The 26391-nt window shown below is 36.5% G+C and overlaps 1 protein-coding gene across 5 annotated transcripts in view; it reads left to right on the forward strand.

Moving 5' to 3' along the window:
- Positions 1 to 26391, forward strand: part of ATG10 (autophagy related 10) — a 416286-nt gene that overhangs the window by 301584 nt on the left and 88311 nt on the right. For all 5 annotated transcript variants that reach the window (XM_030800849.1, XM_030800857.1, XM_030800841.1 and 2 more), the window contains exons 4-5: positions 11926 to 12064; positions 25983 to 26080. In XM_030800849.1, the coding sequence (XP_030656709.1) occupies positions 11926 to 12064; positions 25983 to 26080 (237 nt within the window). The remainder of the gene's footprint in view (positions 1 to 11925; positions 12065 to 25982; positions 26081 to 26391) is intronic.

Genomic DNA, 26391 nt, shown 5'->3' on the forward strand with positions numbered 1-26391 from the left:
ACTTAACAAATATTGATTGAATGTCTACTATTTGCCAGGTGCAGTTCAGGATGCTTGGAATACGTAAGTGAATAAGACAGGCAAAAGCCCTGCCTTCACTCACATTCAAAGGGATATGTGTGCTGTAATAGAAGCCTTTCCAAGTCTGCCAACTGGATAAGGCCTCAAGATGTATTCTTACATTCTTATAGCACTTGCAACATTATATTCAAATGATTGTTTATGCAATGTTTTTTTCTCCCACGCTCTTTCTAGTTATAAATTCCTTGAGAGCAAACACCATATCTGTTTGCCAACAAATCTCCAGTGCTGGCACTGTGCCTAGCTCATAGTAGATGCTCAGTGAACGTTAGTTAGTTGAATATATATGTGTACTGTCCATGCATATGCAAGTGGGCACACATGTATAAGTGAGTTATTTGTAAAGCTGAGAAAAAAAATTGTGGGGCATTCTCAAGCAGAAACTATTGCTGGGGGCAACAGAAAGTGTAGGCAGACACTTTTTAGTGGGCTGCAGCAAGAGTTTGTCAGGAAGAAGCTTGGATAATCAGAGGTGACAGGGGTGACAGATTCTAGGTGATTAGGCAATCTGGTAAACTTGGACAAAAACAGTTCCTAAAAATCTATCTGGGTGGGTGTTGTGATCTGAACTAAAATAAGCCTTGGTTAAGGGTGATTAGGATACTAAAATGATCAGTGCTACATAAAACTGGTTTACACTCGAATGAAGCTGAAAAAGAAAAATTAAAATCTCACAAACCAAATTCATAGATTTGGAGGTAAAATTTTAGTACTTGGGGACTCTGTGCATTTTCTCTAATAGTATTTGTTGTAATTATAATTTTATAGCTCTTTGTGTGATTATTGTTTAATGTATTTCCTTATATTAGGACATAATTTCTATTACTGTTATCTTTTCTATTCCCAGGCCCCAGGACAGTGTCTAGAACACAGGATGGCAACTATGGCCTGCTGCCTATTTTTAAATTTTTTTTCTCTTTAGAGACAGGGTCTCACTCTGTTACCCTGGCTGGAGTGCAGTGTGCAACCTTGAACTCCTGAGCTCAAGCAATCCTCCTGCCTCAGCCTCCCAAAGCACTGGGATTGCAGGCATGAGCCACAGCACCTAGCCTGCTGTGTATTTCTGTACAGCTCACAAGCTAAGAATGGTTTTTATATTTTTATATGGTTAAAAAAAGAATTTAAAAAGAATAATATTCTATGACATTAAAATGATATGAAATTTAAATTTTAGTGTTCATTAATGATGCACTATTGGAACAAAGCCACACTCATCAATTTACGTATTATCTAGGCTGTTTTCATGCTGCAGTGGCAAAGTTGAATGGTTTTGACAAAGACTTATGATGCCCAAAGCCTAAATTGTTTACTATCTGGCTCTTTAAGAAAATGTTTGGACACCTTTGATCTAGAACATTTAGTGTATCCTATAAGATTTTTTGAATGAATGTATGATTAATTAGTATAGCTACTATGTGCCAGATATACACATTTTATACATTATCTCATTTAATCACAAGGGAAAGATGCCTTTATTTAACAAGTGAAGAAACTGAGGCATAGAAGGGTCAAATGACCTGCCCATTCTATGAGTGGCAGAGCCAGGGATTGAACCCACATCTAGCTCCAAATTCTGTGCTTTTTTATTTTTGCCTATACTATGCTTCTCTGAAATCTAGGTGTTTTTATCTGTGATTTTGAGTGTCTCCTTGAATCCCAATAGAAAGCTGAGAGCTTCATGTTGCTCTCATTACTGCTGAAATATTATAGTATTATTTAAAAGCAACAACCACGTCTTTGTCCCAGCACAAGCATAGTGCCTGGCACGTCATAGATACTTGTGGAAATCTTAAAGAGATTCTCCTGGTAAAAACCAAGCAAAGAAACAAATAAATCCTTATTCATATCCATATAATCCAGAGACAGTTTTGAGCAAGGGAAGGAACTAATGGCTTACTCAAACAGTTCCATGCTGATTCCTAGACATGCTGTTTCTTGTGCACATGTGAGAGGGCCTGGGCTTTAGGATTCACAGTCCTCTAACATTCCTACAATGCTTGCCTCTTGGTCTGTTTATGAAGGCTTTATCATATTCACTCTTTGGCAGAGAAATTTACTCAGTTCTGAATTTGAGTGTAGAAGTTTATTCATGTGCTGAAGGAACTTGCAGTTTATTCATCAAGACATTTAAAAATCTCACTTGTTTAAATTAGGGTAGTGCTATCTCTTACTTTAGAAAATGACTTTAGCCAAACTTCAGCCCATTGGATTTAATTATCATTGTCCTTTTAAGGCTCATAATTTCTTAGACCCTTGGAAATGTAGTGTAACATCCTAAGACAGGAAAAAAATGGAAAGGGGAAAGAGTTCACCAAATGGAGATACAAGTCCTTTAATAAAATTCTGTTTAGTGCTTATAAAAATATGATAAAATGAAATTAAAGAAGGCCTTAAAATTAGGATTTTCAGGGGTAGGCAAACTAAGGTCTATGGACTACAGCTTGTCTTTGTAAATAAAATGTCACTGGAGTACAGCCACGTACCTTTGTTTACATGTTGCCAGTGCCTGCTTTCAGGCTACAGCTGCAGAGACCTATGGCCCACACAGAAGCCTAAAATATTTACTACTTGGCCCTTTAGAAAAATGTTTGCAGATCTGTGGAACTAGAGATATAAGAAAAATTAGAAGAACTGGGCTTATTCAATATGGGGAACAAATAAATTTATTCATATGATATAAAAATAATGACTCTTTGTTCTTAATCTTCTGCAAGGATAAATCTAGCGGAAACTGATTTACTTTCTAGCAAGGTAACAAGGAAGAATTTTCTGGCTCTGGAGTTAAAACATAGAATGCCTTATAAGGCAAGTTTCACAGATTGGTGGTTACATGTGTGGTGCAAAATTTATTCCTTTTTGGCACTCCAAGTTCCACTATTAAAGATTCCTTTTGATTAGGGTTATCAGCCACAAATCTACTGTTGAGCCACAAATCTACTGTTGAATATAATAATTGATAAAGGAGTAACATATTAAGCCACTAATGGCCATTAATAGTTTAGCAAGAATTAACTAACCAATTAGAAGGAAAAGGACAAAATGAAGGAAATTTTTATATAGGAGAAGATGAAGGAATGGGGCAATAAACTGGGAGTGGGGGCTGATAAGCTGAGGTCTTAGATTAATGGAAATGCATTAGGCTCCCTCCAAGAGGAGACCAAATGAAGTAACGGTGGTCCTCAAAACATAGATGAGCAGCTAGTGAAAGCAAACCGGTTTATGGCATAATTCTGGGTCTTGGTGAATGAGTTTCCTGACTTTATAATTCCATAGACTACAAAAATAAAGAATCACAAAGTAGACTCTCCATGTGTATGTGAGGCAAGACCTGCATAGCATCACCAGGAACACTGCTTATAAGGTGGATTCTTAAAACCCATCCCAGAACTCCTGGATTAGAATTTTGGGGGTGGAGGCCAGGAATACATCTGTTTAACATTTCCCACCCCCAAGAATCTGATGGTCTTTGCAGGCTGGAAAGAACCCTGGACTTGGAGCCTGAAGGCTTAGTTTTGTGCCCTGGCTCAGTTTCTTACTCGCTGGAGGCCTTGGGCCTTCCTCCTAGAGCAGAGGAACAAATTACATGATGTACATCAATAGGCTTAGAAAAACTGTAAACTGTTACAGTTGATGCTGGCCTTTCTTATGTCACATGTAAAGGGTAACTCTGAAGAGAAGCACACTTGACCGACTTCTGAAGCTTGAGAATCTTGCAAGAGGTCAAAATTTTCCCCTCTTCCTCTAGTTTGTCATGTTTTACATAAATAATTTCTGATTTTCAAATCCATTATTCTGCTAATTCTTTTACTTTTTTTTTTAGAAATAAGTGATAAGTGCGATTAAGCATTATTACTATTTCCTCCTGCCAAAGAACCTGTGTTTTCTAGCATGGACTCTAAGAGATAGCCTCTTCCACAGTTCCACCTTTTACTTGGTGTGTTTGCTAGCTTCCCAGCTGCAGGCACTAGCTGTCTTGCTGTTTCCTATGCAGTCTTAAAAGAAACAGGGTCTAGGAAGCACAGTGGAGCCAGCTGTAAACATCCAGAAAACTGCCAGATGTGCTGTGGCGGGTTTCTGCATCCCCTCCCTCCTGCCTTGCCCTTGAGCATGCCAGCCTGGAGAAGAGGATTTAATCCTGCACAGGAAACAGATTCTTCCTCTCAGTGGGAACCCACATTGGCCATGCTGCTGCTAATTCACTTTGGTTGATGTAGCAGGGAGAGTAAAGAATGGCACCTTTTTATCCCCTTTTAAAAAAAAACCAGTAGTAGTAGTGATAGTATTACTGGAAGGGGAGAGCCTCACTAAGATATTATCCTTGGGATCATCTTTTAATCACCCTTTTTTGTTTCGGTGTTGCCTTGGATGCTGTTAGACATATGTTGAACCCGCTGATATGTACCACATACAACATTTACAGTTGCTAAAAGAATTACGTTGCTTGCAAAGGTTCTTGTGACAGTCACTTACTCAGAAGTCACAGGGATTGTGGAAAAAGTCATTCTGGGAATTAAGATAGTGAAAAGACCACTCCACTGTATGATAATGAGCCTTGAAACAAACAAAACAAGAGCTGATTACTTAAAGTCCCACAGATTATTTTTATAATTCACTTTAAATGTTTTAATAATTAAAATTCTTTATTTCTTGAGGAATTGATTTTTCAATGGTTTGTCAGAAGGCTTCATCAATCGTTATCACTTCTGAAAATATTAAATGGCCGTTGGCTCAGGAAAATCAGCAAATGAAGAGTTTATTAAATCGCATCTTTCCATTGTGATGAGATGGTTTCTGTGTCCAGTCTTGAATAGAGCTAAGGACTGTTTTTGAACCAGTGATGTTAGGTTTGAACTAAAGACCTGACTGGTAGAAAACAAACGAATCAACTATCTTTTCCTCAAGGGATGTTATGAATAAAGCTCATTACTTATGTTTGCTCAGTAATAGTAATACAGATTATTAGTGATAGGAGAAAAGTTTTTCTTCCTTCCCTGTAGGCTAGAGATATGGATCTCATTTCCAAGGCCCAATACACTATTTGGGTTTGCTTTCAATAAAATATCTGCAAAGTGTCTTCAGCATGATCCCTATTTAATGGGATTTAGTTGTAAAGCTTAATTAGTATCAGATTTTCTAAATGAGAGATCACTGTCAACTTATTGTTAATTGAATTCAATAAAATCAAGGTTTCTATAATTAATGTGAACCATTTAATCTTTTAGCTCTTGAATGAATGTAATTTTCTAAATACACATATCTTCATGAAATAGCAACATTTTGAGAAAAATCAATATATTGTGACTTCTTTTTTCAATTACTCTTAATATCAAATGAAATACAGCTGCCCCCCCCCCCCATCTGTGAGTTCCGTATCCATGGATTTAGACAACCAGGATCAAAACTGTAGTTAGGACTATAGTGGTTGCATCTGAACTGAGCATGTATAGACCTTTTTTCCTGCCATTATTCTCTGAGCAATATAGTATAGCTATTTACATAGCATTTACATTGTATTAGGTATGATAAGTAATATAGAGATAATTTAAAGTGTGGGAGGATATGTGCAGATTATATGCAAATACTATGCCATTTTATATAAGGAACTTGAACGTCTGTGAATTTTGGTATCCTTGGGGTGGGGGGGTTCTGGAGCCAATCCCCTGTGTATACCTAGGGCTCACTGTATACCCAAATCCTTTAAAAGTCACATAATAAAAGAAAAATAATAAAAATATTAACAAACTAACTCAAAGTGTTACGATTATGATGTTCAGAACATCAGTCCAAATGAAGCATAGTAACAGTTAAATGGTGTACTACAGTACAAAGAGCAGTGGTTTCAGTGTCAGTAGATAAGGGTTGTAGGCCTTCCTGTACCCCTAACTGTAGTAGTCCCCCCTTATTGGTGTGGGAGATATTTCAGTGGATGCCTGAAACCATAGATAATACCGAGCCCTATATATACTATGTTTTTTCCTACACATCGCTGTGATAAAGTCTCATTTATAATGAGCACAGTAAGAGATTAACAGCTTCTTTTTGGCATATCCAAATTGCCGTTATCACTACCCTTGTGCCTTGGGGCCATTATTACGTAAAATAGGGGTTACTTGAACATAAGCACTGTGATACCACAACAGTAGATCTGAAAACCCAGATTGCTGCTAAGTGACTAATGAGCTGGTAGTGTCTACAGCATGGATACTCTGGACAAAGGACGATTCATGTCCCAGGAAGGTGGGATGGCAGGAGATTTCATCACAGTACTCTGAACGGTGCACAATTTAAAATTTATTAATTTTTTATTTCTGGAATTTTTCACTTAATATTTTCAGACCATGGTTGATCATGGGTAATTGGAAACTGTAGAAAGTGAAACTCTGGATAAGTGGGAACTAGGTGGCATTGGGTAAGGCACCAACGAGAAGTGTATTGTTGTTTGTATCTGCAAGATGAGCGTGTTGGACTAGGTGGAATGATTCATGTTTCTTTCACTATTAGAATTCTCTTCATTCTGTGTTCTGTAACATGGTATCAGAAACTTTTTTATCTTAATTTTTTATTTTAAATACTTTAAAATACTCCTTAAAGTAGATAGAACAGTATAATGAACACCCAGGGACCCATCTAACAATCTCAGCAATCACCACTCCATGCCAGTCATGCTCCTTCTATACTTCCATCCACTTACCCCTCTCCTGTATTATTTTCAAAGAAATCCCAGACATTAGGCTCTCTTTATTAACATGATCCCTCTGTCATTTGTATTATTAGCACCTTGAGGTCTTAAAAATTTTATTTAGTTTTTAACAAGCCTCAAATTGCCTCACTGTTTCTATGCTTTCCATTTTTTAATTGAAATTTTTTGAGATAACTATAGGTTCACATTTAGTAATAAGAAATAACAATCCCATCTACCCTTTATCCAATATACCCCAGTAGTAACTTCTTTTAAAACTATAGTATAATATCAGAATCAGGATGTTGACATTGATATAATCCACTGACCTTATTCAGATTTCCCCAGTTTTACTTGTACTCATTGTGTGTGTCTGTGTGTGTGTATTTGGTTCTGTACAGTTTTATCACATGGGTAGGCTTACATATCCACCACCATGGTCAAGATACAGAATAGTTCCATCACCACAAAGATATCTCATGTTGCCATTTTATAACTAGCTCTCTGCGCTCCAGTCCCCCAACACTAATCTGCTGTTTTTCACTTCAAAAGTGTTGTCACTTCAAAAATGTTATATAAGTGGAATCATACAGTATATAACTTTTGGAGATTGACTTTTATCACTTAGCATAATCCCCTGGAGATTCATCCAGGTTGTTGTGTATATCAATTGTTTGTTCCTTTTTATTCCTAAATAGTATGGTATGGATGTACCACAGTCTGTTTAACCATGACCTGTTGAAGGACACCTCATTGTTTCAATTTTTTGCCTATTCTGAATAAAGCTGCTATGAACATTCATGCACAGGTTTTTCAACGCTCTGGGATAAATCCTCGAGTGCAGTTGGTAGGTTGTGTGGTAATTATATGTTTACTTCTTTTTTTTTTTTTTGAGACAGAGTCTCGCTGTCGCCCAGGCTAGAGTGCAGTGGCGCCATCTCGGCTCACTGAAAGCTCCGCCTCCCGGGTTCACACCATTCTCCTGCCTCAGCCTCCCGAGTAGCTGGGACTACAGGCGCCCACCACCTCGCCCGGCTAATTTTTTTTGTATTTTTAGTAGAGGCGGAGTTTCACTGTGTTAGCCAGGATGGTCTCAATCTCCTGACCTCCTGATCTGCCTGCCTCGGCCTCCCAAAGTGCTGGGATTACAGGCGTGAGCCACCGCGCCTGGCCTATATGTTTACTTCTATGAGAAACTGTCCTATGGTTTTCCAGAGAGGCTATACACTGTTTTATATTCCAACCAGCAATGTATGATCTAGTTTCTCTGTATCTTCACCAACATTTGGTGGTGTCCACTATTTTGTTTATTTTAGCCATTCTGACCGATGTTTAGTGATATCTCATTATAGTTTTAATTTATATTTCCCTGATGGCTAAGGATATTGAATATCTTCTTTATGTGCTTATTTGCCATTGGTATATCCTCTCTGGTGATATTTTGCATCTTTACTCCTCCATTTACTTCTTTTTAGTCGTTAGGGTGGTGTGAGATTGCTGGTAAATTACCTATGAAGTTTGTTATACTTACATAGGAGGAAACAGATCTTCAGACTGAAATAGAAAATGTTGCTTACTAGGGTTCTCAGCTCTGTACTAGAATCTCCAGGAATACAAAAATGAGTAAGACAAGAACTTTAGTCTTGAAGTTCTAAAACCATCTGGCACTTTTAACTGGAAAGAGAAGCAGAAAATGTGTAGAAGTCTGAGATTTACAAATTGCATGACTTCAAGGAATGATATTTTCATGGGCATCATAAAGGTGACCACAAATGATGGAAAGATCCTAGCAGACACAAACCAAGGATTCAAATTCATCTAATATGAGTAAAGCATGCAAAAATGTCACTGCACGTAGACAACTGCCCAGAGCAACACTGGGCGACATAGTAGCAGTCCTAATTAGAGGACAAATACCCCTGGCCTTCACAACCCACAAAGGCACTCAGCTGCCAGTGAGAACAGTGACTGGAGTGAGACTTCTAACAGGATTTTCAAGAAGCTTGTTCTGTCCCCTCCCTCTTATTTCTTGAGCCTCCTACCTGTTCCAGAGAATATGGATCTATACCTAATTGATCACCAGTTTCACATACCTGCTGTCAACCCCAGCACATTCCTGAGTGCTTAGTTCGAGTTTGGGTGAAGGATATTTTTTCTAAAAATTGTATCTTTAGTAGCAGCACTGGGTCTCAGGCAGCCTATTTCTGCACTTTTCTGTAGAAATTAATGGTCCAAATCCTTCGATTCAGTATGCACTTAAGAATTGCACAGTGATGGCCTAAGAGGAGAAATAGCTCAATAGAGAAGATTAGAGAATAAACACACACACACACACACACACACACACACATACACACACACACACACACACACAAATAGCTCGATAGAGAAGATTAGAGAATAAACACACACACACACACAAATAGCTCAATAGAGAAGATTAGAGAATAAACACACACACACACACACACACACACACACACACACAGACACAGAGGTATGGTGACATTTAAAATCAATGGAAAAAAGATGAACTATTGAAATCATCTAGGAAAATTTCTTACCTCCCACTATATACAAAACAAAAATCAGTTGGATTAATGATCTAAATTTTAATTTTAAAACGTGTGTATATAGTAACGGAATTTAACATCTTTATAATTTGTAAGAGTGAGGTGGGGTACAGCAGGAAGCCTTCTGATGAAGACATGTAACTCAGAAGCTATAAACAGAAAATGTACAGATTTGACTACATAAAAGTAAAAAAAAAACCCTTTGTGATAAAAAAGTACAACAAACAGTTGAAAGAAAACAGAGAGAGTGTTTTATATATATGTGTGTATATATGTATATATTTCACACATATCCTTGCACACCTATTTTTCTATGGTGCAGACATATATATTTATCTCTAATAGTAAGTTATTATTTCCGATATACAAAGAGTTTATATAATTCAATAAGAAAAATGCAAAGAATCAGAAAATAGGTAAAGAATAAAAACAAGCAAATCATGGGAGAATACAAATTACCAGTAAACATATGAATAGCTGCTCACCTTCACTAGTAAGTAACCAAGAAACTAGAAATTAAAACAATAAGAAATTGATACTTAAAAATTCATCAACAGGCAAAAATTAAAAACAATATTCAGTATTTATTGGATATAGGAAAAGAGCATTCTCAGACATTTTTGCTGGGAATATAAATTGATACAGCCTTTTTCTGAGGATGGAATTTCTGAGATTCAGCATCTCTTGAAATTTAAAATGCTCATACCCTTTGATACAGTGATTCCACCCTTAGGAATCTGCACCATAGAAAAAATAGAGGTGTGCAAGGGTATATGTGCTGTGATATTCATTGCAGTCTTATTTGTAAGTAGCAGAAAACTATAATCAACCTAAAATATCTAGCAATATGGAAATGTTAAAAACAACAACAACAACTATGGTGTGGTCATGAAGTGAAATATAGAGAAGGCATTAAAAGGCACTAAATCTATAGCAGTGACTTGGCAGCTCGTGGCAGGATGCCCATGAGTGAAAATATCCACTCTAGGAGCATATGTATATATAGCAGGATCTAAGCAGGGGCGGGGGTGGGGAGGAGGTGTGTATGTGTCTATGTGTGTATATGCGTTTGTGTGCCAAAAATCAAAAAGTCTAAAAAAAATACACTCTGGCCTGTTAACGATGGTTACAAACCTGAGGTATAGGAGTGCTGAGATGAGGGGAATTTCATTTTTTCTTTTATGTACTTGTGCAATATTTGTAATTTTTACCACCAAGATAGAATTATTTTATAATATTAAGAAAGAAAGGAAATTATGAATGCTAAGCAACACAATTATTGACCAAAAAGAAAGAATTTGGTTAAAAGAATTGATGTAATAGAAGGTACAGATACCTATGCCTAGTGAAAATTAAAAAACAAAACAAAATAGAAAAATCTTTTTCTTGCTACTGTATTAATTTTCTGTATCTGGCATATTTATTTCCATGATTTCTTTCTGGTTATTTTATTGTGTTTAATTGATGGTGTTTACTGGAGTTTAGTGAAAAATATTTTGTAAACATCTCCAGTTGTGATTTATCCATTGTAATATCTCCCCAGTGAACTGACTGTGAGTAGGGAATTACAGAATTATCTGTAAAGGAGATACAGATCTTGAAAGTAGTCTGGGGCTTTGCTTATCTCCACAGGAAACCTTATTTCATATTGATAAAGTATGAAATCTTTCCTTAGTTATTTCTGATTGTTCATTGTTGTTACTGTTTTACTGAGAGGTAGAAATGAGCTAAACCAACCTGCTTCATTCCTTCTAGTACTAATTTAATTTCAAAGGAAAATTCTTCAACCCCAATAAATAAGTGAATGTGGATGGAACCAGACTCTGACTCAACATGTCCAATTAATTGCTTCTAAACAGTAAGATACATTCTTTTAAAAGCCCCACACACAAAAATCAACCAGTAAAAAATGATCAGGTAAGAAGTGAGATGACTATCATCATCTCTGCTTACAAAACTCTGTTCAAGTTGACATTAATATTTGCCATCTACTCTATTATAAATCAAGATTTATTGTAGAAATATACCAAAGATAGCACAATAATGAAGAAAACAGAATCATCTCAGGTTTTGAAATATACCTAACAAATTCAACCTCTTGCAAAATAACTTTCTTATTCAAAATGGAACTGGGAATTGTTCAGTACACAATGAATCATCTTTTGGCAAGTACAATAGAATCTTTAGGGACATTTCACAGCCTCTTGTTCAATTGTTAGGATGTTTTTAGCTTTCACAGGTAGGGAAGAAGGTAGCTTGTATAGCCATCATCTTGTTGCTAAAATTGTACAGTAAAGATTTTTCAGGCAATAGATCTTTTCGGATTTTTTTTTCCTTTCTTTTTCTTTATCCAGAGCCTCTTTGTGTCTCAAAAACAATCTGGAATTACTTAATGCTAATGTTTTCTGGTTTTACTATTTACCCAGGACTCAAATGTTAAACATTAATATGGGAAACTCCCTTTTCCTTGCCTCATAGCCTTATATTTATTTAACTGTTATTTTGAAAGAAGAAAATCTCCTCTTTTCCTCTCCATGTTAGTACTTTTCTTATTAAGAAACCCGTTTTCGTTTTGTTTTTGCTTTTTTTCAGGAGGCTTTCGAGCTACCCTTGGATGATTGTGAAGTGACTGAAACTGCAGCAGCGTCTGAAGTGATTAAATATGAGTATCATGTCTTATATTCCTGTAGCTACCAAGTGCCTGTACTTTACTTTAGGGCAAGCTTTTTAGGTAAGACCATGTCTGAAGCTAAAAGTAAATTTATAACATTTACATATAAAGCAAAAAGCATATTTGGAAAATTATTCTCCAGAGGAAAAAAAATAGAGTTAAAAATAAGAAAACTGTGGGTGAGGTAAGGTTTTACCAGTAAATTTTCTCATGCTTCAGAAAGGGTATCAAGACTTCAGTGTGAATGATATCATCTCAGTCTTAAGTCTGATCTTCAGATTCTTGGCCTTTTGCCTGAAGTTGACTAAGCCCCCTGGCCCTTTTTCTTTTCTTTACTTTAAACAAGTAGGAACAACTTAAAGCTACAATGTTTACTTACTTCTAACTTTACAGTAAAAATTTATTTTAATCTCAGATGATCCAATTAACTCAGAAGCCCCGTGCCTCCTTCCCCAAAAGCTAATAATTATTTTAAGAAATGTTTATCAATTAGCTTAAGCTGTATTTAAAAATAGCACTAACATTTCCTTCAGCCATCTATACATCTCCAATGCCTTAGCTTCCTGTGATGCTGTTACTCAACTCATTCCCCTGCCAAGAAGGTGGAATACCCTGTCTCCTTGGAGGCCTTAGCTAATAAAGCTTATTTAATCAGCAGCCACATGGCGTCCTCACTCTGCAGCACAGCCATCCATGGCTTCCCGCTTAGAGTCCACTGCCTAAACCGGGTCAGCATTGGGATGTGCTGCTACTCAGGCCCAGGGACCAAGATGAGCCTCCTGTTCAGCCAACCCCTTGCCCTATTTCTCCTTTTGTATCTGGCCTTATCAGCAGCATTGTGCATTTTGAACAGCCTTCTTTTTTCTGGATAGCTAAGACATCTGAATTTAGCCAATGATATTTTATTTTTAATTAAAAAGTAGCTTAAGCTGTGAATGTGTGTTTGGTAGATTTAATCACTTGCTGTTATATTGTTTAATGGTCTCTAATTTTGCAGTGTTGGCAGTTTAACAAGCACTTAGGATTTAAAACACAAGAAGAAATTCTCATAGAGTCTCTGGTGAGATTTTAATCTGAGGTGCAGTTCCTAAGAACTGACAATTTGGGGTAAATTTTCAACATGGGACATGGGGGATGGAGGACACTGATAGTTCACTAATTCACAAACTCTTGCTGTGGATTTATCCATATAATTATTACAAGCCTTTAAAACACTCATTTTATGGTAATTATATTTGGTTTGGAGCCCAGAGGTTAAAGGAATTTTCTTGTCAGGGAGCTGTGCTATACTAAAAAGTAGGAGATATATTTGTTTATTCAGGGGGAGGAAAATGTCTTTCTTGGTTCTGGTTTGCAATGGCTCTGCCTTCTAGATTCAGAGACAAGTCGAGGCTGCAGGTAGAGGAAATAGGACATTACTTCTTCAATACTGTACTTCCATATAATTAGTATTCACCATAAGCAGTTAATCACCAGAGAAGAGCTCCCAGAGACAAAACAAGTTGTTTAGCTTGTCAGCATTAGGGAATCAGAGGTGTTGAAACATGACTGCTTCTAGCTGGAAGTGGGTCTTGCCAAGGCCGGCTGATGAGCTCATATGTGTGCTTTGCTCTTATGTGCCAACAGCTCCCCTTACAGTACAGCACAGTAATTGTTCCTGCAAGTCCAATTATATTTTAATGACATTGGTGTAGTTTCTGTGATCCTTTCTTCATGATTTTCTATTCTTTTAAAAAAACACAATTAGATTCTTGGCTTCTATTCGTATACTTTTACAATGCCCTCCATTTATGCCTTATAAAGGTAAACCAAAACAAGTCATTTGTTTTTATGTAGAAGCATTCACCCCCCACCACCACTGCTTTGTGTTCTATAGAGTGGGTAATAGGAATTTAAAATTTTATTTTGGCCCAGAATTCATTTAGTGCTTGTTCAGGTACATTAAAATATCAAATTTAATTTTTATGCAGCATACTGAATGTTTTCTGGTGGAGAAACATGAAGAATGGTTCTTTCTTTCCTTTATCATATTCTAATAATTTACTTTTTCTTTCCACCTAACTTAACCTCATGGATATTTTTAAAATGTATCAACCTTTACTCTGGAGTCACAATTTTTCATTTATTCCCCCCCAGTCTTTTTTATTCTCCTTACCTTTTCCTGTGATATCTGATTACTCTGGCCCTTCATCTGTTTGTTAAACACATCTCTGTCAGTGTGGTGAAAGGATTCCTAATGTCTTCCTCTTATTCCAGGCCCGGATTTTTCTTTGTCTCATTCTAAGAGAGTTCCGACCTAGAAAGAGGATGACTGTAAAATTTCTTGCCCAGGGGTCTTTTTTTTTGTTGTTGTTGCTTCAAAAATAGTTCCCTTAGCCTTATTTTTGACAGACATTTATAATTTCTTTTGCATTTGATTGTTAGTACAAATTGATTTCTCTGCTTTGCTCTAAATTTTCTCCCTGTACCTATTTTTTTTAAGGAAAAGCAAAACAAGTAATAAATAGTTTCCATTTAAATTTACATTACCCTTTCTTGTATCAACTTGTTTAGATTTCAGAAGAAATCTTTACTCTGGTTCTCGAAATGCAAATCCCTTAGACTTTGAGTTCCTTTTCTTTATATGGTCCAGTTTCCACCAGGCCAATTACTAGTAGCCCAAGACTCAGTTAACATGCCATCTATTCTTGTCACTCCCATGTCATGTCATGTCATATCATATCATATATTCTATTATATCACAATTTGCACTATAGCAGAAATACTTGTTTATATCTATAAAATGATATGCTGGAACATAGAGCTTCAAGGTAAAAACAAGAGTGAAGGAAATTGATATTGAGTGCCCACAAAGTGAGAAGATTTATTTATGGCTTTGTGTGTATACATGTATAAGATATATGTATGTATATATATATGGCTTATTCAACTGTGGCACAGCATCAAGTATTTGTTAAGTGAAACGATAATGAAGAATTTCTAGCCATTTAAAAAATATAGCCCAAGAATGGAAACATTGTGATGGTGCCTACTTCAACTGCTATGCCAGGTTTTGAAAGAGGAAGTAATTCTGTTGTCTCCAGGAGACCTAGGACCCAAACCATCTATGTATCTTTACTCTTTAGTCTGATACTTTTCAGAGACTATAGGAGTAGTGGACTTAGAAAAATAGAACATCCTGAGGACTCAAAAGTGGGTATCCAAACTAGCTGAAGCAGCTGTTCCACTTCTATAAACACGTATTTTCATTTAATTCTTGAAGGCAGACAGCCAAGTTGAGACAGCATTCTGCTTCTGCCTCTCATTTCTACTACTTTGGTGTACAGGAGCTCAGTTACCAAGTGGGCAACGTGGATTTAAGAGAAGAAATAAGCCCTTCCATCCCAATGTTCTGTTTTTCTCTAACTACTTTTGTCATTGTAGGTTTGGGAGAGGTGGTGGGACACAGTTAATACCCTTTGTCACTCAGCAGAAGGTGAGACGTAATTGCATGTCTGTTGAATAATAATAAATAGCCTACATTGGAATAGTGCCTTATAGTTTAGTAAATCCACTCCCACAAAGCATTGACATCTTCAAGTGCATGCTGTTTTTTTTTTCTTTTTTTTCCCACTGTTTTTGAAGCATACCATATTAAAGAATTTTTTGCATCATGCCAAAGCCTTCTATCCACTCCCTACCATTCTTATTCCCTGACCTTTTTAAGTCTCATTTTCCCTTTTGAGGGCTCAGCTTTGATCAAAAGCTAGTGGCAAATGTTACAAAGGTGGTAAAACCCTTAGGCACATACATAATGGCCTTTTGCCTTACCAGAGGCCTAGGCTTAAATATTTTCTTCTTACATTTAACTAGAGATTTCTATATTTATTTCATCTTGAATTCTGATTCATCTCTTTCTTTTCATTTGTTCTCAATCTCTATTGAAAAATGGACCAAGTGGTTCTTCTTATTTTCAAAACATTTAATTCTTTGGATGACATATGGGTTCTTCTTGGGAGCTGTTTTGACGTATTTCTTTAATTAGTCAGCAGGGCTGCATTTGAATAGAAGTGGAATCATTTCCTCCATTCAGCAAAGGAATGGCTGTCCTTTATGGAGACCATTCTATTAATGGCCCAGGAAATAAGGGTATAGAATTGAAAATGTAGCCTAAATATTTCACGTGAAAGATTTGTCCACTTGTTGTAGGCCTGAAGGATGCTCATGGAGAAACAGGGCAAAAGAAATAATCAAAGAGTAGTTCCTTCTCAAAGGCAGCATGAACCAAACTAAGATAAAGGCCATGATAAAGAAAGAATAATGGAAAGTTTGGAATTAAAGCAGCATATAAATCATCAAGCAGGAAAAGGATTGTGGTTTGCAACAAGAGGACGTCTTTGGAGTGCATAGAGGAGAATGACAGTAAAACAGGAAAGATGGGGGTTGGAGGAAGCTGAAGAATAAAAGTAGAATATCCATAGCTCTGTCCAACAACTTGTAGAGGACAGCCACAGGTTGGGTTTCTTGAAGAGGTTAGGAAAAGCATTGTAGAAGGGGAGGAGAGTGAGTGCCAAGCTGTGGGGGCTGGAGAGAGCCCACCATATTTGGAGAACAGTGAAGGACCAGTTTGGAGTAGGGGCTAACTTAGGATGAATTATGGAAGAAATAGTTGAAAAGATATGTTGAGGTCAAATTATGGAAGAGATAATGGATAGGAAGGGGTTGGAAGATATAAAGAAAAAGTGAAAGAGTTTGAGCAGAAGTGAATGAGACCAGAGGAAGGATTTCCTAGAAATTGTGCCTGAGTAAAACAGAAAGAAAAGGAATTGAAGGGTGAGAATGAAATTTGAAAAAAAAAAAAAGAGATTTGGCTTTTTCATTGTTGTTGTTATTAATTTTATAACGATTTAAAAACAATAACCTCTTAGAGAAAATGAGTTGGAAAGAACATATTTTCAGGGAAAAATGTATTATTGCAAGTACGGTAGGAGTTATGGTTAAGGCAGCTTGTTGAATAGGAAGAAAAATAGCGGATTAGAGAAGTATTTTAAGACTGGGGCAATAACGACTCTAGTTAATTACTACAGTGAGCAGAAAATAGAAAATTATTTGACAGATAATTTAGAGTCTTAATTGATTGTAAAGAATCTTTAAGAAAGTTCATATATTTATATTTATGTTACACATATGTTTATGTAGACAGTAAATCTAGCCAAGGTCATGATAATGAACCATAACATGAATTTTGGTGAATTGAAAAGAGATTCTAGGGATTGAAATGAATTTGAAGAGCAAACAGTGAAAGTTATTTTTTAAAATAATGAAAAATTATCTAATACAAATATATTCAAACTGAAAAGTCCAAATAATGAGGAAATCTAGTGAGAATTATTTGTTGAGCCATGTAAATGTTTGAAACATTTTGGGGAATTAGGATAGAAGTCACATGCTGGATTAGAACATATGATAGCAATAGAATCTCATTGAAAAATCTAGCCCTGTTTTCAAAATGTACTAAAAGGAAAGGTGCGAAAGAAATGGGAAGTAAAACTACAGAGATAGCTAGTTAGCCAAAAAGTTTATTGTAAGCAGAATATTGCTTAGCCACGTATACAAAAGGCAAGAAATTTTAGATGGACCCAGAGGCTTGGGAGAGAAAATAACAAGGTAAGTACATTAATTTTATTAAACTGTAAGCGATTGTATTTTAGCTTTCTTAGGTGAATGTTTGTGCCATATGGAAAAAACATCTCTTTGCTTACTATTGGCAAAATGAGCCCTGTTTGAAATACCTATTAAAATATACATGAGTGCCTACTGTGTGCACAACACAAATCTCATTAGCCTCTCTTTAAAATATGCTGAAACAAATCACTGCCTAACTTGTAACTCATGTATTGTTTTTCTGCTCCTTCAAAGTCATCAAAGCAGTGTTCGAGTCTGTATGTTAGGTGCTGTTTTGAGAAGGCAGAGACTGCATTCCATGAGAAGGAGGCCAGGTTGGATGGTGGAAGTAAGGGTATTCAAAGTGCTGGTATAGAGTAATATAGTAGTAGTAATAGATCCATAATGTGGGGACAATGAGGAAAGCCAGGAGTACAAATTGCTGAGTATTAATCTCAAGAGTTTGGGATCAAAACCTCAGAATACTTTGGATAGGATTGAAAATAGAGTATCGGCAGGGTGTGGTGGCTCACGCCTATAATCCCAGCACTTTGGGAGGCCAAGGCTGGTGGATCACCTGAGGTCAAGAGTTCGAGACCAGCCTGGCCAACATGATGAAACCCCGTCTCTACTAAAATACAAAAAAATTAGCTAGGCATGGTGGCAAGCACCTGTACTCCCAGCTACTTGGGAGGCTGAGGTGGAAAATCGCTTGAACCCAGGAGGCGGAGGTTGCAGCGACCCGAGATCATGCCACTGCAGTTACAGAGCGGGACTCTGTCTCAGGGAAAAAGAAAAAAAAAAAAAAAAGAAAATAGAGTGTCTTCTGCTTTAGAACCAGCAGACCTTAGGCTGTAGATCTCCAGCTGGTAGTATGGTTCTCAGATTTCTGGATCAATAGTGGTATCACAGGGCTGATGTCTCAGGTATCTTGTGGACCCAATGTTGCTTCCCTTGGGACCATTTTCTGATTCAGAGGTTCATCAAAATGATCTTATATGTCCTTTACTAGGTTAAGTGATTCACTTAATTTAAATGGAAGGGTATAACATCACTTGCATTATTCCATGTTTCTTAACACTGTGTGTGGACAGTTTAAGATGATTCACAATTGCTCCTGTATGTGCTATTGGGCATATGTTCATAAAAATAGATTGTAACACACATAAACTTTCTCATGTAATTAAAAACCATATTAACATTTATTTTTTCCATTCAAGATTGCTAGACAAATATATAACATTTTAAGCTGATAATTTTGAAAATATTTATTAAGCAAGACTTTTAAACCATCTATTTGTGCTGTATTAGATGTGTACCCCTGGTTGCAAATAATTTGATAAGCAGGAAAAGGCTTATTGAAGGGTAGATGGTAGAGTCAACTGAAGGTGGTAGAATGACAAGGCAAGGGAATATCTGCCTCCCTGTAACTTTGGTGATAGAAATGGGGCTCTGCCTCCTACTTATTTTGGAATTTATCTCCCAAATTGGAAGTATGTTTGGATACTGAGAAATCACATATCTGCTATAGCTGGATCTGCTTAATGCTATGGATTTATGTGAGTATGAGGGTTTTTAAAAATACAAATGTAAAACATTTAATCAATTTTATTATGATCATTCAGCCATTATTCTTAGAATGTGCTAATTACTCTGGAAATAATGTTGAACTTTCATCTGTTCATTCATTTGAAAATATTTATACATAAGGCATGAATATGTTTCTGAAATGCTGAGATAAATAAAGGAAATCAGAGATGGATAATACCATCAAGGAGCTTACAGTCTAGTGAGGGAAACACAAGATAGGTCTGAAATTCACTATAACAAGTGGAATATGTTAAGGACCATAAGAGAGGTAAAAGGCACCAGGGCTTGGAGAGCTATGACTGCCTTGAGCTGTGGTGATCAAGAGAGGCCTTGGCTGGACATGGGATTTGTCCATGAGTGATAGGGGAAAGGGTGAGCCAGGCTTGGGAAGAAAATCATGAAAGGAAAAATTCCAGATACTCATAGGTTAGGCAGTGTTGATGGGAACCACTAGTAATAGTAGCAACAAGAACAATACAACTAGTATGCATGTATAACTTTAAACTTTACAAAGAACTCTTGTGCACAGAAACACATATAATGTAGTGGTGAAAAGTGCATGGTCTAGAGTCAGAAAACTTTGGTTCTGATTCCTAGCTCTGCTGCTTACTAACCTTATGACCTTGGGCAAGTTATTGAACTTTGCCATTTCTTTTCTTTCATCATCTGAAAAAAAAATTGAGTTAGCAATAATACTGATTTCAGAGTTTCGAGGATCCTGAGCTTATATTGGAAATGGGGCTTCACACTTAGTGCCTTTCAGTCATGCTAGCCAAATTATATACCTAGATCTTCACAATAAAATTAGAAGGTAGGAACTATTATTACCCTCATGTGAAGACAAAAACTGCTCAGAGGGGTTATTTATTCAGGGGTACATAGAAAACTATAGAGTTGGGACTTAAACTCTATAGCCCACTTTTCACTGCATGACACTTTCATTCAAATAACTAAAATTTAAGAACATATAGGTTAAATTAATTAATTGATGTTATATGCAAGCAAAAGAAAGTTGCCATAGTTCATATTTTTGGAATTTCATTTAGATTTCTTGAGCTCAATAAAGATACAAAGTCCTAAAATGCTTATAGGAATAAATAAAAGTTACAGAATTAGCCAGTATAGTAGCTGATATGAATGTACATGAACAATTGCACTCATTTCATATCACAATATAATTTTCTCACTGAAGCAAAAATGAATTTTCTCCTTTGGTGGAGCTTCATCTCTGCCTTACTGTGGAGTATGACATGAATTTTTATATCTTTCAAAGCTCTGTTGAAGGCAATATATTGAATAATGACATCTTTTGTTGCAAAAAATCCACTCTTTCCTTTTTATTTCTAGTGGCCACATTCAGAACATTATTCTTAAACTTACTCTGAATTATTTATACTCTCTCTAGTCTTCATTTTAGGAGTTAAAAAATTTTAGTGAAACCATGCACAATAAGGATAAAGGTGACTCCAGCGTGCTTGCACTAGAGTTAGATAGTGCTGGTGAAATATCTCATGCTGTTATTGGCTTCATGAAAACTAATAGCCCTGAGAAATTTAATTTAGAAGGCTGCACATTTTGAGTAATATATAGATTACTTGACATGTGGGTTATTATTCAATTGAGAGATTTTATATGAAAATGTTAAATGCTACTGACAGTTGCTAAAGATTGTACTTTTTAATTATTCTATTTTTCACCTAACGTCTCTTCTTCTTTTGTCATTGACATTTTAGATTACTGACAGAACATTCCATTAGCTTAAATGTGTATTATCATTCCAAGTGATATAGGCACATAGTAGGCACTCAGTAAACACTTGCTATATAAATGACCTCAATTTACCATGCTCACTATGTAGGTTACTACTGAAATTATTTTGGCTTCTACTTCTTTTTCAAGTATTCAAGAGATTTTACTGAGCTACTCAGCCTCAATGTGATTAATGAAATTTCTAAGCATGTTGAAATTGGTGCAATTGAGTATCTTGGATCTGAAACGAAGGAGTTGTTGGTTGAGTATGCTTATGTCTCCTCTGACTGAGGCCAGATGTAAAAAAATAGACTCTCTTAACATGATTTAAAGTTTCTCAATGAAGATACTTTGAATTGAACATGCAGGCACATAATAATGTGTTTTATGTACTTAACCAAGTATTTATGTCCATATTTTAAGTTTCGAGTCTTCAGTTTTCATAAATAAGTGGATATGTACAACATTCTTCAGGTTTCTGCTTTGTTTATATGATGCAGTTCTTTATACATATATAAATATCCCAGTTTAATTGTTTCAGTGGGATTTCTCAAGTATCCATTTTGCTTTTGAAATAATTAGAGTCATGATCATATTTGAATGCATTTTAGATATTACTAATGTATGCCAGGGTTTTGAAGATATTGCTGATTAAGTTAGATCTTTTTGTTTTTGTATGAAGGATCTCAAAAACTAACTTTTGTATGTCTTTGATGATGAAGGTGTAAACTGTGACTAGGCAAACCAGTGACGAAGGCTTAGGGAACAGAAACCACATCGTACCTCATTAAGTCATTGTTGTCATAGAGACAAAGCTATATTTACCCAGACCTTTTACAGTGTAAGTGGTCAGCAGAAACTGGAGAGATTTGCAGAGACACAGAGGAAAAGCAAAATTATATACTTTTGCCAACCATGCTCTGATTACTCAACATATTTTGGGAACTGCTGGTTTTGAAACTTCTTCCAGTCCTTGTGGCTAAAAGTTGGAAGATGGTTACCCGTTAAAGGTGAATTTGTTTGGCGACAACAAAATCATTTGGAGCCAAATATATGGAATAAAATAAGTATAATTTTTTTCCTTTGATTTAAACCTATTTGGGACTAGTAAGTAATTAGTTACTTGTCTGGCTCTGAAGGCAGTTCAAAAGTTCAAAGGCAGTTCCATTGACAGAATTACAGCATTGTTGGAATAAATATTGGTTGAATTTGCTGAATAGTCAGGTAACCTCCCTAGGTGACTGTTTTGAGGAACAGTGGTCTTTTGAATATTTAAGACCTGATATGCTTGTTTTAAAGACATGTAGTCCCACCAGGCCTAGCATGCTACCAGCAGGGGGTGCCAAACACAGAACTTCGATAGGTGCTAAAGAGACTTTGCGGCGGCCCTTGAGATAGCCGTTATGGGCCTAGAAGCAGCAGATATTTTAACAATGGTATTATAATTGCTTGTTGACCTTCCTCAGTTTTTTTAAGGCAGTTAGATTTTGGAAGTTGGAGACCATGGCTTGGAGAGGGTATTCATGGAGGTCACGACTGTCTAAGCCATCTCAACCAGTTGCATCATTGTGGAGGTATAACAGACTTGCACTGTTACGTTACCAATTTTTCCACTGGTTTCCTCATTTGAAGAGTCTACTTTTCAAACAAAGCTCTAGTTACAACAGAAAAGCACCCAAGTTGGTTTAGAAAGTTGGGGTGAGAAGAAAATAGCGCTTATTCTGAAGAAAAAGAAATAAAGCTTTGCCAGGCCTCATTGGAATTGCAGCTAAAGGACTCCACTGAGGTAAATACTTTCCTGGCCTCTTGTGTCTGCCCTTCCCTATATAGCCACATTTTTGTAAAGATGGAGTCTCACTTTGTTGCCTAGGCTGGTCTCAAACTCCTGGCCTCAAATAATCCTCCCACCTGGGCCTCCCAAAGTGCTGAGATTACAGGCGTGAGCCACTGTGCCCAGCTGTTGTTGTTGTTGTTGTTTAAGGTGATGAAAATGTTCTAAAATTGATTGAGGTGATGATTGCACAACTCTACGAATATAATTGAATTGTACACTTCACATGGGTGAATTGTATGTACGTGAATTATATCTTGATAAAGTTATGTGTGTTTTTTTTAAGTCATTGTCTTTAAGTGACGAATGTTAGTGATATGCATGTAGTGCTAGTTATCCCCTACCCAGTCCTGGTGGTCTTTCCACTGGTTGGCACCTCTCCCTGGAACGCTGTGCCTCTCAGTGTTTGCACACAAGTTGCTTTCTCACTAAAGTCTAAAATTGCAAACCCACCTCTGGCTGGCACTTCTTAGCCTGTTTACTTTTCCTTTTCACCATAGTATGTATCACCTCCTAAGAAAATATACAGTTTACTTGTTTATTGTGTTTGTTGTTTATTTTCACACACACACGCGCGCACACACACACACACCCCAAGGCATAATGTAACCTCCATGAAAACAAGGATGATTGTTTTGCTCACTGATGTATCACAAAGGCTTGGAACAGATGCCTGGCATATAGTAGGTGCCCAATTACATAAAACATCTACTTCTAAAATTAACTTCTATTCAAACCATTTACTCCGTACTTACATTGTTGCCTGAAATACTTTAAGGAATAAAATTAAAATCATTACTGATTACCAGATATGAAACCCAGCATTCTTCTTTAGGTCTGAAAAGCTTTATGTTAGTAGAAATAAAGTTAAGGAAGACATTTTTTCATCATTTATCATTTACTCAGTAACTATTTATAAAGCATTTGCAATGCCTCTGCCCTCAGAGGCAGTGTGGACCAGCAGGAAGAGCACTGGTGAGTCCTGAGATCTGGATTCAGACTTCAGTTCAGTCATGAACTGGCTGCATACTTTTGGCAGATACATATTTCCTAAGACCTTGGCTGCCCTATTTATAAAATTAGTGGTTATACTAGCTCTAACATTTTATTATCCTACTGCAGGTATTTGATTACTTCTAACTTTGACATGTAAAAATTATTTTAAAAGCATGTCATTCTATAATTTGATTAGTTTACTATTTGACACTAAAGTACTTAAGATCTTATTTGCCTCTTCCCACACCAATACACACACACACGCACGCACACACACACACACACACACACATGCATGCATGGCATGTGCATATTTCAAAGATGCATAGTGCTTAAGAGCAGAGTTTGGCCCTACTCTGTAAATGTGTTCAGAAAACAATATAACACAGGTACTGAAGGCAGCTTGTTTGTAACTTGTAGCTAAACATGACATTCAAATGTTAATTGGATGAATAAATCTTGTTCATTTTACAGACACGGAAATGTCAATGGAATAAAACTGTTTATCACAAGATAATGGTCTCCTGCCGCCAGATAAATGCCAAGATGAAGATACTTATTGAAAATATATCAAAATATTCTATTGCTATTTATTGAAAATAAAGGTTGAGGAAAAGTTCAACTTTTTAGGTCAAACATGAGAAATGCCCTGCTTGTGATATTAGTATGGTACTATATCAAAGATGATATGCACGGTATAGCAACATGGGAAAATTCTAAGAAATAACAGTCTAGAAATGAATCTTTTAGGTTTGAGAATTACTGGAATAATTGTGTGAGGGCTGGGAGGAGATTTGTAATATTTATTGAGCTCTTATTGTGTGCCTAACACAGTCCTGGGTGCATTCACTAGTGTAAGCCTCAAAAGAACAATACCCAGAAAGGATCATTATTCTCATTGTGCAGGTAAAGTTAAAAGCAAAATAATTTGCACTCACATAGAGAGTAAGTGCCAACACCAGGATTTAAAACTTAGTCCAGATTCCAAATCTAGTGCTTTTTCCCCCAACACCATACATTTCTACTTATACTTGAAAGTCTTAATACAGTGATTTTTGGAGCTCTTGAGTAGATTATTTTCCTTATGCTTTGTTGCCCCTGATGACCAAATACTTCTTTGGTCTAAATATTCAGTATATTGCTATGTGAAATATCTTTAAGTGATATCATCCATTAGCCCAAAAGAGCACGCCCTTAAGTCTTGAGGGCCTTATAGCTCTGAATGGATCAAGTTATATTGGATTCTAGCATTAAGACACCTTCTTTCCAGCAGTGTATGGTTTGAAATCTTTAGGTGACTTCTTCTTTCTGCTTTCTTTTCAGAACTTAGATACCTATTTTTCCACTTTACTTACCTTGTGTATAGTATAAGTGCCATAGTGGTCTTTGTAAAATACATCGTTTGGGTGGATACAGAGGGATAATTGAAACAACTTAAAGAAAAAGAGCATTATTGTTCAATAAAACTTTTACTTCCCTCTTCATGCCAACCCCGTTCTTTTGTCCCTTCCCACCCCAAGAGTCCCTTTCTCCACCTGCCATAGACACCAAGTGTTAATATCTCTCTTCCTTGGACCATCAGTGAGCTTCAGTCTTCTTCATGCAGAGACCACTCTACTGTAATATACTTGTCATAGTTTCCTCAGTAGATGATAGGCTCCTTGTTAGGAGAAATTGTGTGTTTTTCTTCTCCCTATTATCCGTGGTACCTGATGGAGTGATTTGGACATTATAGATACTCCATGAGAATGTGAAAGATGCATGGGTATGGCTTCTTTGTTTTAAGGACTAGAGGAAGTATGAAGGATTCAGAGTATTCATGGTGCACCTTTATAAATATGGGAGTCTGTTGGTTCCTTTGCCTGTGCTTGTATCTGTCAGTTCTCTCTAAAACACATTTGGATTTTATTTATTTTGTAAAATTCCTAGAGGCAGTGAATGAGCAGATAATTTAAATGCTAGATGGATACAAAGCTGAGAAGCTTGAATGTTTAAATTTCCCTCAGGAAGAAAGTAGTAATTCATATAGCACTCTCTTGATATATAAATAGCATGTGCACTGAAGATCTTTCTAAAAGTCATGATATTCTTTCAGGAGTTTTAGATTGACACCAAGCACCATTGTGTCACATGAATTACTAACTCAGTCTTTACCACGCACTTTCACAGATGGGAGACCTTTAACTCTGAAGGACATATGGGAAGGAGTTCATGAGTGCTATAAGACGCGACTGCTACAGGGACCATGGGACACTATTACACAACAGGTCGGAGAGTGTTGTCATTTTATTGTATGCATTTTATTGTATTCTTCTGCTCATCTTTTCTTCTAGTTCCCTCTCCAACTCTTTTCCCTATTTCACTTGTCTATATCTTTACATATTTCACCTCAAAGACAGTTTCCTTAAAAAAAACCTTCCCAGACCCAGTCTTGGTTTAGCCACCCTATTATAAGCTCTCAGAGTACCCTATAATTATCCTTTAGAATGCTTATTCCAATTTTAAATTACATATTAGGATGATTTAAAAAAATTGATGTCTGTCTTTTCCACTATACAGATACTCCTTGACTTACAAT

Source organism: Nomascus leucogenys, chromosome 2, assembly GCF_006542625.1.
Source record: "Nomascus leucogenys isolate Asia chromosome 2, Asia_NLE_v1, whole genome shotgun sequence".
NCBI classification, from domain to species: Eukaryota; Metazoa; Chordata; class Mammalia; order Primates; family Hylobatidae; genus Nomascus; species Nomascus leucogenys.